This window comes from Lycium ferocissimum, chromosome 10 (assembly GCF_029784015.1).
Source record: "Lycium ferocissimum isolate CSIRO_LF1 chromosome 10, AGI_CSIRO_Lferr_CH_V1, whole genome shotgun sequence".
Lineage (NCBI taxonomy): Eukaryota > Viridiplantae > Streptophyta > Magnoliopsida > Solanales > Solanaceae > Lycium > Lycium ferocissimum.
Genome location: NC_081351.1, coordinates 38,953,110 through 38,966,275, shown reverse-complemented (window position 1 = coordinate 38,966,275; position 13,166 = coordinate 38,953,110). Strand labels below are relative to the sequence as shown.

Genomic DNA, 13,166 nt, shown 5'->3' with positions numbered 1-13,166 from the left:
TAAGGTTATTTTAGGCTTGATTTGTTTTTATTAAGTTTAAAACGTCTGAATCTGAAGACACATTTGGCATTCTGGTTATTAAGATGTATATTAAGATTAAGACATTTGAATCAAAATACACATCTCAATATTTAACTGTTGTATTAAGATCAGAATACTATATAAGGAAGACCGTTTGTTTCTTCAACATCGAATGTATCTCTAGTTAAAAATTGAGTAAGAAATATAAAATTTATATAAAAGACTACTCCCACTGTTTCAGCTTGTTTGTCTTAGTTACTATTTGGAGATTCAAACCGTAACTTTTTCAAATTCCTTCTGAACATTTTGAATTGTTAACTATTGTGACTTAAAATATTTTTTATGTAACTTCTAAATATGTAGATTTTATTTCGAAAAAATTGAAATGCCTATGTCTAAATTCACACGAACATTAGTTAGTCGACCCTCATACTTCGAATCTTTTTTTGATAAGGTATCCTCGTACTTCTAATCAAGCCAAACAAATTGAAACAGAGGGGGTAATAAATAATACTATATCAACAATATAATTTAAATAATTAATAATGGTAATTGACGATATACAGTGATGGTTGATGGTGGTGATTGTCGATAATGATTAGGGTTGTTGAGGTAACGTGTTTGGTGATGATGATTGTAAATGGTGGCTAGCGGTGGTGACGACTAATAATGGTATGCATTTGTGGTGGCGATGGTTGGCAGTGAAAGTGAAAGAACTAGTGATAACATGTCATCTTTGCAGAAATCGTTAAATAAATAGCATTTTAATAATATTAAGACTTTATTGTAGATCTTAATCATTTAGACTTAAATTTGCGCCAACACACTTTTTTAGCTAACTGATGGATATGTAGTACAGCATGAAAAAAACAAATCTAGTGATATTAAAAATTCATATTCCCTCATATATTTTGGACCAGAATGAAGTCACACAGAAAAAATCAAAGTGAAGGGACAACCCCAGCAACACAGAAATGAAACGACCTTGAAAGTGTGCATGTTATAATCATATGAAGATTGATGGGGACTCAACAAAATTTGATTGCAAAGGATGGAAAAAAATAATAACGTTTATTGAGGAGAAGTGAAGAGCGCTAGACAGTTTTTGGAGAAGAAGGTATTTCACTGCTCATTTGGTCAAGTTTTTTTTTTTTTTTTTTTTTTTGGCGAGATTGTCTTCTGTCTTCCATTTGTTCTTCGTAGCATGAGGTGAAACCAAGAAAAGAAACTTAAAGGATGTTTTTAAGTTATATGGAACATTATAAGGATGTAATGAAAACTGAGGTAAAATAAGAAGGATAAATTTGATTGAAAACTCAAACCCAGTCCATCTTCGACTTTCTTATGCTCTTCCACCAAGCAATTTTCGTGAAACACATTCTCTGCAAGCCTGCAACAAATTTGATCGAAAACTCAGACTCAGTCCATCTTCAACTTTCTTATGCTCTTCCACCAAGCAATTTTCATGAAAGACATTCTCCGCAAGCCTGCAACTTTCTAACTTCCTCGCTTTTATCTCCATGCCCAAATCACAATAAGCAAATCGCACAATCAAGTGATTCTGTAGCAGAATAAATTTCGCGTGATTGTTTAGGATCACTTTCTCTTGGATTAGTGAGAACGTAAAAACAAATTTACACTATCAATCATTTCCATAATAGTAAATATAAAAACAGAGAATGCAACTCCAATTACTCTGGGTATAATAAAGTATCTACAGTAAGCAGAGATGTAAGAAATGTCACATCGAGCCACATTCTGAGGCCTGTGTAACCTTAGGAATATAACCAACACATTTCAAACAATTATTTTGCAAAACACAGACTACTATCATATGGTGATATCAATATATCATCAAAACAGGTCAAATAGGAGTCAAGATTAAGGGGTAACACAACAATTTTTTTTTTTTTCATTCACTGGTACCGAAGAGTAAGGAAACGACAGCTAAGCTTTAATAATGTTGAACGTAATGCAACATTTTCAGGACATACATCAAGGACTAGCAAACAATTAAGATGCAATCAATGAACAACAGAGATATACTTTGATCCCAATACTACCTGAAACTTCTGTGAAGTTCTTAAATTGGTCCTTTCTCATGTTTGATGAATTTTCTACAGCAATATATCCCGTTCAACCAAACGTAGTGATTCTATCAGAACAAAGTGAAAACAGCAACCACATTATTTCACACTAAATCTGTCAAGAGAGCTGTTGTTCCACAAAATCTTTTTAAACCTTTTGTAAGCTGTCCCAGCCAAATAAACTATGCCAGAACAATGGAGATATCAGGCGAATAAATAGATAGATCTAATCAAATATTCTTATTATAATCTTAACTTCAAATGGAAAGATTCAATACAATGGAAAAATATGAGGTAAACACACAAGGCATACCTCTTTTCTTCCGGGAAAAGGCCAAGGAGAACCATTTCGCAATCATAGGACCTTAATGCTATTGACGAAGCAAGATAGTAAAACACAGCATTCTAAGGCGAATTATCATAAAAGTCTGGCAAGGAAATCACGATGTGAGTGTACAACACCTCAATTGCACAAAAACCCACTACAAGAAGCTAAGATACCATAATGGGATGCGAGAAGGGTTAGTTCAAAGGAATAGTAATTAATTACATGGAGATCTATGATTGCATAAGAAGTTAACCGAAAACTCAATATAAGGCGACATTTCTTGTATCCTGTAACAGAAAGCTCAACATAGTCGAGACATGGAGAGCTCAGTCCTGGAAGATAATCTGAGAATTGATGGAAGATCTTGGGCAACCTATCAGTTTCTCGGCCAATCGAAATAAACATTCCGACACACAGTTCATCGAACACTTCTTGCACTTCATTCTCTTCGATATGATAACAAACTTCTCCAAAACAGTTGCAGTTTTTACTAGGAATTCTGAAAGTTTGAAAAGATTGTCGAACTTCCATACGAATTGATCCTTCAAACACGCCTCAAAGGAGATGACAATCTTAACTTTCTTGAGGTTGGGAAACTTAAAGCTGGAAATACAACTCTGCAAATCTATATTATCTCCTTCGGCCAAATATCTTAACTCAAAGTGGCAGATGGATTTATATAACTGGAGACAGATAATATAATCAGTACCAAATGAAGGTTATCCTGATGAAATTGCACAAATGTGACTACATGATTTCACAGTGCAAGTGTCTATTATGGAAAAAATTCTGAATCAGCAAATGTTAATGGTATATGGAAAATGATTATGATGGCTTTCCTATCATAAAGATTCATGGCATATGTAAACTAAGTAAAGAGTTATAGCACAAGAATCATTTTTCTTTCGGAGCTCATTAAAGAAAACTACAGCACCAACCATAATAAGGTGAAGCATTACAGTGAGATAAGCAAGGCATCATACTGATAATTAAGGATATATTTGCATTATCCTTCAGCAACTTCCTATATGAGGGGGCGGGGGATTAAAACTTCATAAAATGAACAGATGTAGAAAGAAAAGAGAGAGTTCCAAGAAGTTACAGGAGTAGTTGCCATGTCTCTGTTTAGTATCTCCACATGAGGCGAGACTCGCAAAAGGCCAGCTACTCCATACAAATTAAACCTTTTCAGATGCAGCTCTAGTATTAGATATTTGCATTTCAATTCTGGAAATGGCACCCCTTTGAACTGCAACTCTTCAATTCTGGAAACCTTTTCAGATGCAGCTCTAGCATCCATTTCTTAGTTATTGTGTCTGCAGACTATTTAGAGGGATTAAATTGAAAAAGGCTTATATCGGAAAATTGATTTGACTTTTCTTGACTAATGATTCATGTCTTCGTTAGGCAACAAACTATGCCATGAAAATACAATACCACACTCTTCTAAATCATACGCAAAGCCATCGATTTAAACCATTCAAGAACTTTTACGTATCTAATTCTGCCTTCTATTTTCACCAGATCATTGCCACCGAGTCAAAACAATTCTTCTCTATATTCCATAGATGCTGGAAAGATCGTTGAATGTGTTTGTTGTTGGCGAAAGTGAAGAACGTAACTCACTAGAGGTTACAATTGTCAATTGAGTGTCAAATCCCCTAATAAGGTGTTCCAAAAACTCAAATCCGTCTTGAGGAGTGAAGATTTAATTCAAGCAATAGGATGCAATCAAACTGTCTTCTTCTGAGCATAACTTCAAGTAAAAGCATTCAACACTAACAGCATTCTAAGCCTCAACTACAACAGCTACAAATTATTTGCTTCAACAAACAGTCTGCAGACAAACTTAAGGTGACACCACAAGTTCGAAAACTACATCATGATGCCTAGGTACAACAAACAAAGATCAGAAGCTACAATATAAGGTGACATTTCTAGCATGCCAAAACATTACTGCCTACAGTCTAGTCAGGCAAAAGACTCTTTATAAGTAATCATGAGATTCCTAGATGATCTTGGGCTGTCTAATAATTTCTTATCCAATCGTGATAAATATTGGGACACGCATTTCTCTGAACATTTCCTGCAGCTACTCGTCTCTGATACTATAACAAACTTCTTCAAAGCCATTGTACTCTTTAGTAGAAACTCTGAAAGTTCGAAAAGCTTATCATTGCCCTCTTCAAGCCGCCCCTTCAAACAATTTGTCATGAAGCAGTAAAACTTAACATTCTTGAGATTGAAAAACACAATGTTTGACATCCAACTCTGCAAATTGAGAGTATCTCCTTTGGCCAAATAGCTTTGTTCAATTTGGCAGTTGAAGTCACCAGACTGTAGCAAATAATATAAGCAGGATCAATTGCAGGTCTACAACTTAATGGGATTATTCCACAGAAGACAAATTGGGGGAAAAAGTACATTCCAGTAGTGTATGATATAATACAGTTTCCAGAAGCCATGAATCTTGAACAATCCTCAGCAAATGATTATATGCCAGTAAAATATAGACCGCTTCAGTTATTTTATTTTATTTTATTTTATTTTATTTGGTGTTATATTGGTATGAGGCGAGTTTAAATTGAGCAACATGGTCGTTGAGCAAAGATTTAAGGAAAAAGGCTCAAATATGCCATCGAACTATTAGAAATGACTCATTTATATCACTCGTTAATAGTTGCACTCATTTATGCCATCGCCGTGACCGAAATGGCTCATCCATGCCACTTACCATTAACAACTCAAATTGATGGTTTTAAAATACCATATTTTACACGTGGCCTCCAATCAGAGGTCCACGTCGCCAAATTAAACCACCCAAATTAAATTACAACCAATCCCAAATAAAACTAAAACCCCACCCACCCAGAACCCTTTTTATCCGAATCCCAATTCTTATTACCCTCATCGACATTATACGATCATAACAAAAAAGCCTAACAGAACCTGAACTCATAAATAAAATTCAACTAAAGATTGCTTTAAAATGGTGGGGACGAATCAGCAAACACATTTGAGTTAGGGAAGATCTTCTTCCAACTAAACTATAACACTCAGAATAGTAGAATATTTAAACATGAGGTAGCGTTCTGAGCCTACTGAAGAACTGAGTAGTTGTGTTTGCTGTTTCAAAACCTTGGCTTGACTCTTGGTGTGGTAGTAATGGATTATCCTCACAAACTGATAAGACAAAGTACATTCTATGTTTTGATGATTGTCAAACTACTGAAATAATAGAGAGAGACTTGGTTCGCTATCTGCTCCGTCGCACGACCAACAAAGACCGTAAAGTCGCACTGCCAATTGCACAACCGTGACAAAGCAGTTGTCATGCCCATACTTTAAGTCAAACATGGGATGAGTGGTCTTTATCTCACCCACATGTTCCCCAATATATATACAACTTGTTACAACATATTGTGCATCACTTGAAAAACCTAAACCATCTTTTGCAAATCCTAGCCGCCACAAGTTCTCAAGTGCTCTCAAGAACAAAGCCACTTACAAGCTGAAGAACCTAATCCAGACACCAGATTATGTCTATGTTCTTTAGGTTATTGTGAGTCTTTGTTCATTTGTTATTTAAACTGTAAACCTACTCATCTTTCAAGAAGCTATTGTAGGTAGCTTAAATTCTCAGTAGTTGTTAGGCAGTTTACCTATTCAATCTATTGAGTGGTACCCTAGGCTAGAGTTAGTCAAGTGTATTAGTTGGTTTGGCTAGAGTTAGTCAAACGTGGTTGTGTGCTTGGCTAAGAGTAGTCAAGAGTTGTAGCTTACAATAGGTGTATTGTAAGGGTGAGGGATTTATGTGAGTTAAATTCTTAGATTGCAAGAGGTTGTAATTTGAAGTTGCTTAGTGTAGTGAAGTGAAATCCTACGTGGTAGGTGGTAATTTTTAATCCCTCGAGCAAAAAGTTTTTCACGATAAAATCTTATGTTATTTACCTACTGCACTGTCTGAGAGAACTCGTAGATAACCAGGTCTCTCCATCTACTGTTTGGTGAACGCACTGCTACCAACACAAATCTATTCAGATCAAGACAATAGAGTGATTTCTTGCTGGTGATTCATTTGGCTATAAACTATTGGCTTTCATTACTCTCTAGGATTTTTATCATCAATGTTCACTTGTGTACACACGGTGCAAATCATTAGCCAAGGAATAATGTGTGTATGCTTACGGAAACTCTGAGCTGAATTTTGCGTTATTCCGAATATCAGGCAGTACCCAAAAGGAGCTAGAGAACGAATAGAAATTGAACCAAAATCTGGTTTTGATTTAATTTGGGCTGGTTTTAGTTGGCGACGTGGGCTTCTAATTGGAGGCCATGTATAAAATCTGGTATTTTAAAACCAACCATTTGAGCTGTTAACGGTAAGTAGAACGGATGAGTCATTTTAGTCACAGCGATGGCATAAATGAGACTAACTATTAATGAATGACATAAATGAGCCATTTCGGATAGTTTGATGGCATATTTGAGACTTTCCCCTCTTTTTAAACACCCCGACTTGTCTAGGATTAAAGCGTAGTAATTGTTGATTAAGATTCTCAATGGTAATTAAAGATATATTTGCATCCTCCTTAAGAAAAAAATTCCAGCCACGGGGTTGGGGGAATTAAAACTTCAAAAATCGAATGGATGTAAAAAGAAAGAGCGTCGATTGAGAGAAATTATGACCCAATCACCCATTTCTACGTTCAGTGTCTCCAAAAAACTCGAGGCGCAAAAGGCAAGCTACTCCATAAGGATTATACTTCGTATGCATCTCTAGTGTTAGACATTTTCATCTCAACTCTGGAAGTTGCACTCCTTTGAGTTGCAACATGAACACAACCTGGTCAAATAATCTCAATGCAATCAGTAAAGAATAGAGAAAGAAGCAACAACAAAGAAAAAGTAATCCGCAACAATAAGATAGCGCTATGACAAATCTAACCATTTAACCACTTTCAAGAAACAACAATGTAAAATAAGCCAGTTACTAAAATAATCAATTGCCAGAAAAGAAATATCTAACTTCAGAAAGTAGACAAGAAGATCATAAAAGCTAACATAAGGCAAAGAGAAGATCATCCTTTATGCATTAAAAAAATTCCTTTTAATTATTTGACCAAAACACTTTTTTCGCAGAAACTTTTCTATACAAAACTTCATAACAGTAATAGATTCTGAAGGCTTTATTCTCTTCTCAGTTTTACATCCTGCTATTCTTTGCTAAAATCAAACAGAGAATAAGGTCTTTGACACAAAAACAAACCTTAGCAAACCAACTTCCAATTATTAGCTCAGTTGCATAAGTCAACTTTTGAAGATAGTCCAGAACAAGGTTTCGGAAAACTTGATGAAATTCACGACAATTTTCTTCCTCATCAACAACTTCATCCAAATTGAAACAGCAAACTTTAAAAGTGAGGCTGGCAGTAACCAAAGAGGAGACATTTACTGGCCTACACTCGAGATATCCAAAATCTCCTGTAAGCTCCAAATGTTGAAGATGTGGGGCGAAAATTTCCAAAACACCATGTCCTTCACACGAACAGGTACGCAAATTTAGTCTCTTTAAATTTGAAGAATTGATTTCTAGGCAACGAAAACCCCCGAACATTGACAACTCCAGAGTTTCCAAAGCAGGACAACTTGACAGTAATATCACAATATCCTCATCGTCTAACTCTGTTGAGTACAGCTTTAGACTCTTCAGAGAGTTCCAAGCCATGATCCGTTCTTTATCAAACACCCAATGGCTCAAACGCAACATAATCAGTGACGAACACGTGCACAGAGATCGAGGCAATTCGAAAGTGAGGTCTTTATCATCATGTGAATTTAACAGTAGAACATTTTCCACTTTGTTTTCCGCAGCAAAACTGAGCCATTGGCTGATTTTCGAATCAAATTCCCAGTCTATGTGATGAAAATCGTGTTGGAATTTTTTGATTTTGGAACAAGTCGAATGAGTTAAAACATGGTCCACGAAGGATATAAAGTTTTCTGCAGTCTTGAAAGTTTCAGCAACGAAAAGGAAGTTATAAATTGAAGTCCATAGATAACTCCAGCTCTTTGAAAGTACACATGATGCGACGGCATCTTCGGTCGGCAAAAGAGAGAGAATTTTTACCAGGAGTGCGTCAGGCAATTGACTGATACGATCTAGGGTTTCTTCTTCACCTCCAGTGACTCCATTCTTTTGTCCATTCGACATTGAACATGTCAAAAAGCCACCATTTTTTATGGAATAGCGTGAATCCATATGAGATATCAAGAGAGAAAAGGGTTTTGGAAATTGATGGGATGATTGAAGTACACCACAAGTTTGAACTGATCGATGGAAGAGACCTTGTATTTGAAAGTGAATCTCATTGATAGATAAAGAGGTTCTGTAGTTCTTAGGAGCTAGCAGGTTATGGTGGGGCTGTGTCCAAACCTGTTGTTTCCTTTCATTGCTCTGTATAGTTTACTTGATTAATATTAGAGAAATAAATAACTTGAAGTCCAGAGACCAGCAACTAACAATAATAAGTATTTTGTTATAAATTATTTAGTCTAGTTTTGTTTTGGATGTATTATTAATAATTATACAACTAGAAGTGTAAATTGTAAGACTTGACTTAAAATGATAAATACAACTTATTACCGCCAAAAAAAAAAAAAAAAAGATAAATACAACTTGCACTTGCATCTTGCAAGAGTTGGGGCAACACCAAGAGTTGTGGTTGATACGTTGCTAGCTGATTTGGGGCAGAAACTGATCGATACAGGTGATTGAAGCTGCTAAAAATTCTACGCAGAGTAAGGCCAATTTTGCTGGACAGGGCAGCGATGAACAAGGGAAGCTAACAACTGAGAAATCTACTAATATGCAAGCTGAAAATTCTCGTGGTCTCAAGAAGAAGTTTGCTTCAAAACCCGGTGACTTGAAAGCTGAAAATTCCAGCAATGAAGAAGATAATGTGTCAGGAAATTGGACCGTGATTGCAAACAAAAATCAATTGGAAGTCATATTGTTTCCTCAGCTAGTCGAAGTAATTCTCCAATTGGGGAAAAGCGTGCGACTAGGAATGTTCAGTTGTGCGTCGATCCTAATTTAATTCTACCAACTCAAAATGTTTTTGAACCATTGTCCACTATTGGAAAAATTCAGCTGGATCATTGTATGGAGAAAAATATTGATAATCAAGGGATTGAGTTCTTGAATTCTATAGAAAAACAAGGGGAAATGAGTGCTCCTAGGTGGGCAGATTTAGTTGAGGAAGAGGAGCATATTACTTCACCTCCTAGGAGTAAGTTAAGTCCTCAAGCACCTGCATTTGTGCCTTCAAGTAAGGCAAATTCATCTATGGCAGTAACATGTACTTCTTCTAATTTAAGCGCTACAAAAGTAAGCTTGACTAATAGAGATATCCTTCATGCTCTTGTTTCGCATGATATGGATACATCAATTGCAATTGATAACTCTAATTAAGAAGAGCTTGGTTAGTATCACAAAGGATATGGGAGTATTGACAAAGAGCCATGAGTCAGATGCCGTAGTTTCAGGACGTAGTCCAACTACGACGAATGGTATTGACTTGGGCGATAACATGTTCGATGGAGATGATGAGGATGATATGTTGGACATATGCTTTGCTAAGGTGGCCAAGAATGGAGATTTCTCACCTAGGCAACAAAGAAGTGGAAGCAACAAAAGTAAAAGAGAAGACACATAGAAGGTAGCATAGTGGGGATGGTAAGGTGGTAGGAATTTGTTCCAAGACACATACCGATGCGACTGGAAAAGCAAAATCATCTGACAATGTCAACAACTTTAACAAGATCCAATAAATCCAAGAAGTGATGAACTGTCAAGTGTTGTTGGACAAATTTGAAGAAGAAGAAAAAAAGAAAATACTTCAGCTTACTTTAGACGAGCAAGTTATATATATTTTTTTTGTTCATACGTATATAAAATGAATTTTGAGACTGATAACTCAACTTTATTCTTGACTTTTATATTTTTACATTATTTAAGCATCCTCCTTTGTAATATCATCATAGAGTGTATTATAAATTCTGTGATGATCATAGAATACCTGGTTTTCTCTAGCTCTTATTTTCTTTATGCTTGTTACGTAGTAGAGGTTCGTTACCTAATTAGGATTAGTAAGGTAAGGTCTAGGCCCCCTCAATTGTACTCTTCTATTTGAGGTTCGTTTTGTTATTAATAAAAAAACTAGCCCTAGGCACGTGCCTAGCAGATTCACTTAAAAAAAAAAAAAAAACTTGCATCTTATTTGTATCTTTGTTGTACCAAGTTGTATCCAAGTTAAGCTTGCACAAGTTATAGATCATCACAGAGTTTATAATGGAAGCCTTGTCTTCTCATTTGTAACACCAAGAAAAGTGATAATACAATCTCTCCCTTCTCTCGACAGAGTTACTAGTTTGCTTCTCTTATTTATTTGCGATTATATAGTTTTATAACACGTTGGCACGTGACTGCCATTTCGAGCTTGATTATCACGGTAAGTTGTATTAAATTATTGCATTTAATGGAATCTCTACCTTGGATGCAGTAGCCAGATGAATGGTATTCCTTTGGGGATATTGATTCCTTTCAATATTAGCAAAATATGATTGAAGTGGATATGATTTCAAGATTGGCAAGTTAGTACCTTTATATTTGATACTTTTGTCTTTGCTATGAAAGGTATCAATTTTGGTTATTGAATCTGAGGACCTTAATTGTTTTTTTTTTGGCAGTTCATGTCTTAATATTATTTCTAAAGAACAATATTATGAAAAGGGATGATAATATTGTTTTCATCCATTAATGGGTAATGCTATTTAGTTACTGTTTATTTATTATATTTATAGAATTTATTCTACAACAATCTCATAAATTGGATATCTCACATTGGGGAATATACTTGAACACCTGTAGAGGTAGCAAGCAATATATGGCCACTAATAGTTGTAATTTTTCATAATTAAATTGTGTTAGGACTAAATTATATTTACGCCTATAACCATCAAAAGTGGTAATATTTTCATAAGCGTATTGTGATTACAACTAAAGATATATTAAAGAAATATTTTCTACATTATGTTTATGCCTCGATTTGCTCATGAAGTAGCAATATCCTAAAACAGATCTAAGTTATCATAATTTGATATGCTTAAGGCGCGTTCAGATATGTTCCATCATGAATAGTGAGAACTTTTGATAAATGTTACAAACACAATGCAGGTTAGAAATTCTAATTGAGTATATAACTCAATATCATTCTATAATGAAATAAATGAGAAGAATAAGAATTTTTTTATTAATAATAATCAAAACTCTAATATCTATATTTATACAAGTAAAAATAACATGTAATAATAACTTTATAAATATATTTCAATGCAGGTAATACAAACTAATTAATAAAAATAGAGGTATATTCTATAACAAATTCCCAAAAAGATTATCTATTTATATATGAATCTTAAATTATTATTTAAAAAATATTCCATTAATGACAACCAAAACTCATTTATATATTGACAATATAATAGAGAATAAGAGATAAGTGAAACTTAAACATATATACATACATATATATATATATATATATATATATATATATATATATATATATATATATATATGTATGGCCAAACCCATCGGCGGCCTCCCGTGGTCGTTCAGATTTTTCACTTAGACACCTCAACTAAATGTTGTTTCATTTAGACACCTATCGTAGGGTTATACTGTGTCATTTAGACATTTTTTCTGAGTTGGCAAATTGTGTGATCTTCACACAAAATAGGAGCGTGAAGGACTTAATTTTACAAAAAAAAAAAAAATTGTGTCTTCTTCTTCCTTCTCTTTGCTTCCAACGCTTCCTCCACCATAAAACATCACCTTGCCACCGCAATGCCACCACCGGATAAGTTTTTCGAGCATCATAGTGATAAATAGAGGGGGAGAGGGGGCGTCGTCACTTCAACGGAGAAAGCCGGAGCAATGTCAGAAAACAAACTTTGACCAAACTCACTCGCTAAACTGTCAAGAACATCGGTTTCAGGCCCAACGATAATGAACCAGCTGAAGACTATCATTTCCATTTCAAGCCAAACAATTTCAATTCCAGAGTCAAGCTCTATAACAAATTGTAACAAATTGACAGCAAGAGTTCTGAAATTTGTTTGTACAAATCTTCAAATGAACATTAATGGAGTCTTCTAATTTTCGTATGAACACTCTTCAATCTAAAGTGACAAAACCAGTGTTCTAATCAAGAATTTCGGCACAAATACATGACTACTGTTCATTTCAATTAAAAATTACCCAACAAAATTGAATTCTAAATCTGGGTTTCTACAGCAATCTTCAAAGTGTTTGAATAGTGATAGCCAGCGAGATTCCGACAAAGATAGACTGTTTCTTTCAATTTTTCTTGTTTTGTTCTTTCATATTCTTGTATCGTTTTCCATAATTAGTGTTGTGGTGGGTCTGGTGGATGGTGGTGGAACGTGCTCTAGCCGGAGGTTCTGGGAAGGAAGGTGGAAGGTGGGGTGGGGCAGGTGAGGTTAGGGTTTAGAAAATAGGTATTTTTTTTGTTGCTAAAAAATAGTTTTTTTCCTTTATATTTATTTTAAAATTATTGTTTTGCACTCAAAAGCCACATGTCCTCTTTTAATTAGTCATATGCCACGTCCTAGCAAGTGTATTACACACACTTTATAATTTTAGC

The 13,166-nt window shown here is 35.0% G+C and overlaps 1 protein-coding gene across 1 annotated transcript; it reads right to left on the bottom strand.

Moving 5' to 3' along the window:
- Positions 1-4,407: 4,407 nt before the first annotated feature.
- LOC132034886 (putative F-box/FBD/LRR-repeat protein At4g13965) lies at positions 4,408-8,650 on the bottom strand. The gene is made up of 4 exons (XM_059425224.1): positions 7,706-8,650; positions 7,593-7,662; positions 7,203-7,282; positions 4,408-4,773 (listed from the first exon to the last, which is right to left on the bottom strand). The coding sequence occupies exons 1-4, from the start codon at positions 8,648-8,650 to the stop codon at positions 4,408-4,410; spliced, it is 1,461 nt and encodes a 486-aa protein (XP_059281207.1).
- Positions 8,651-13,166: the final 4,516 nt, after the last annotated feature.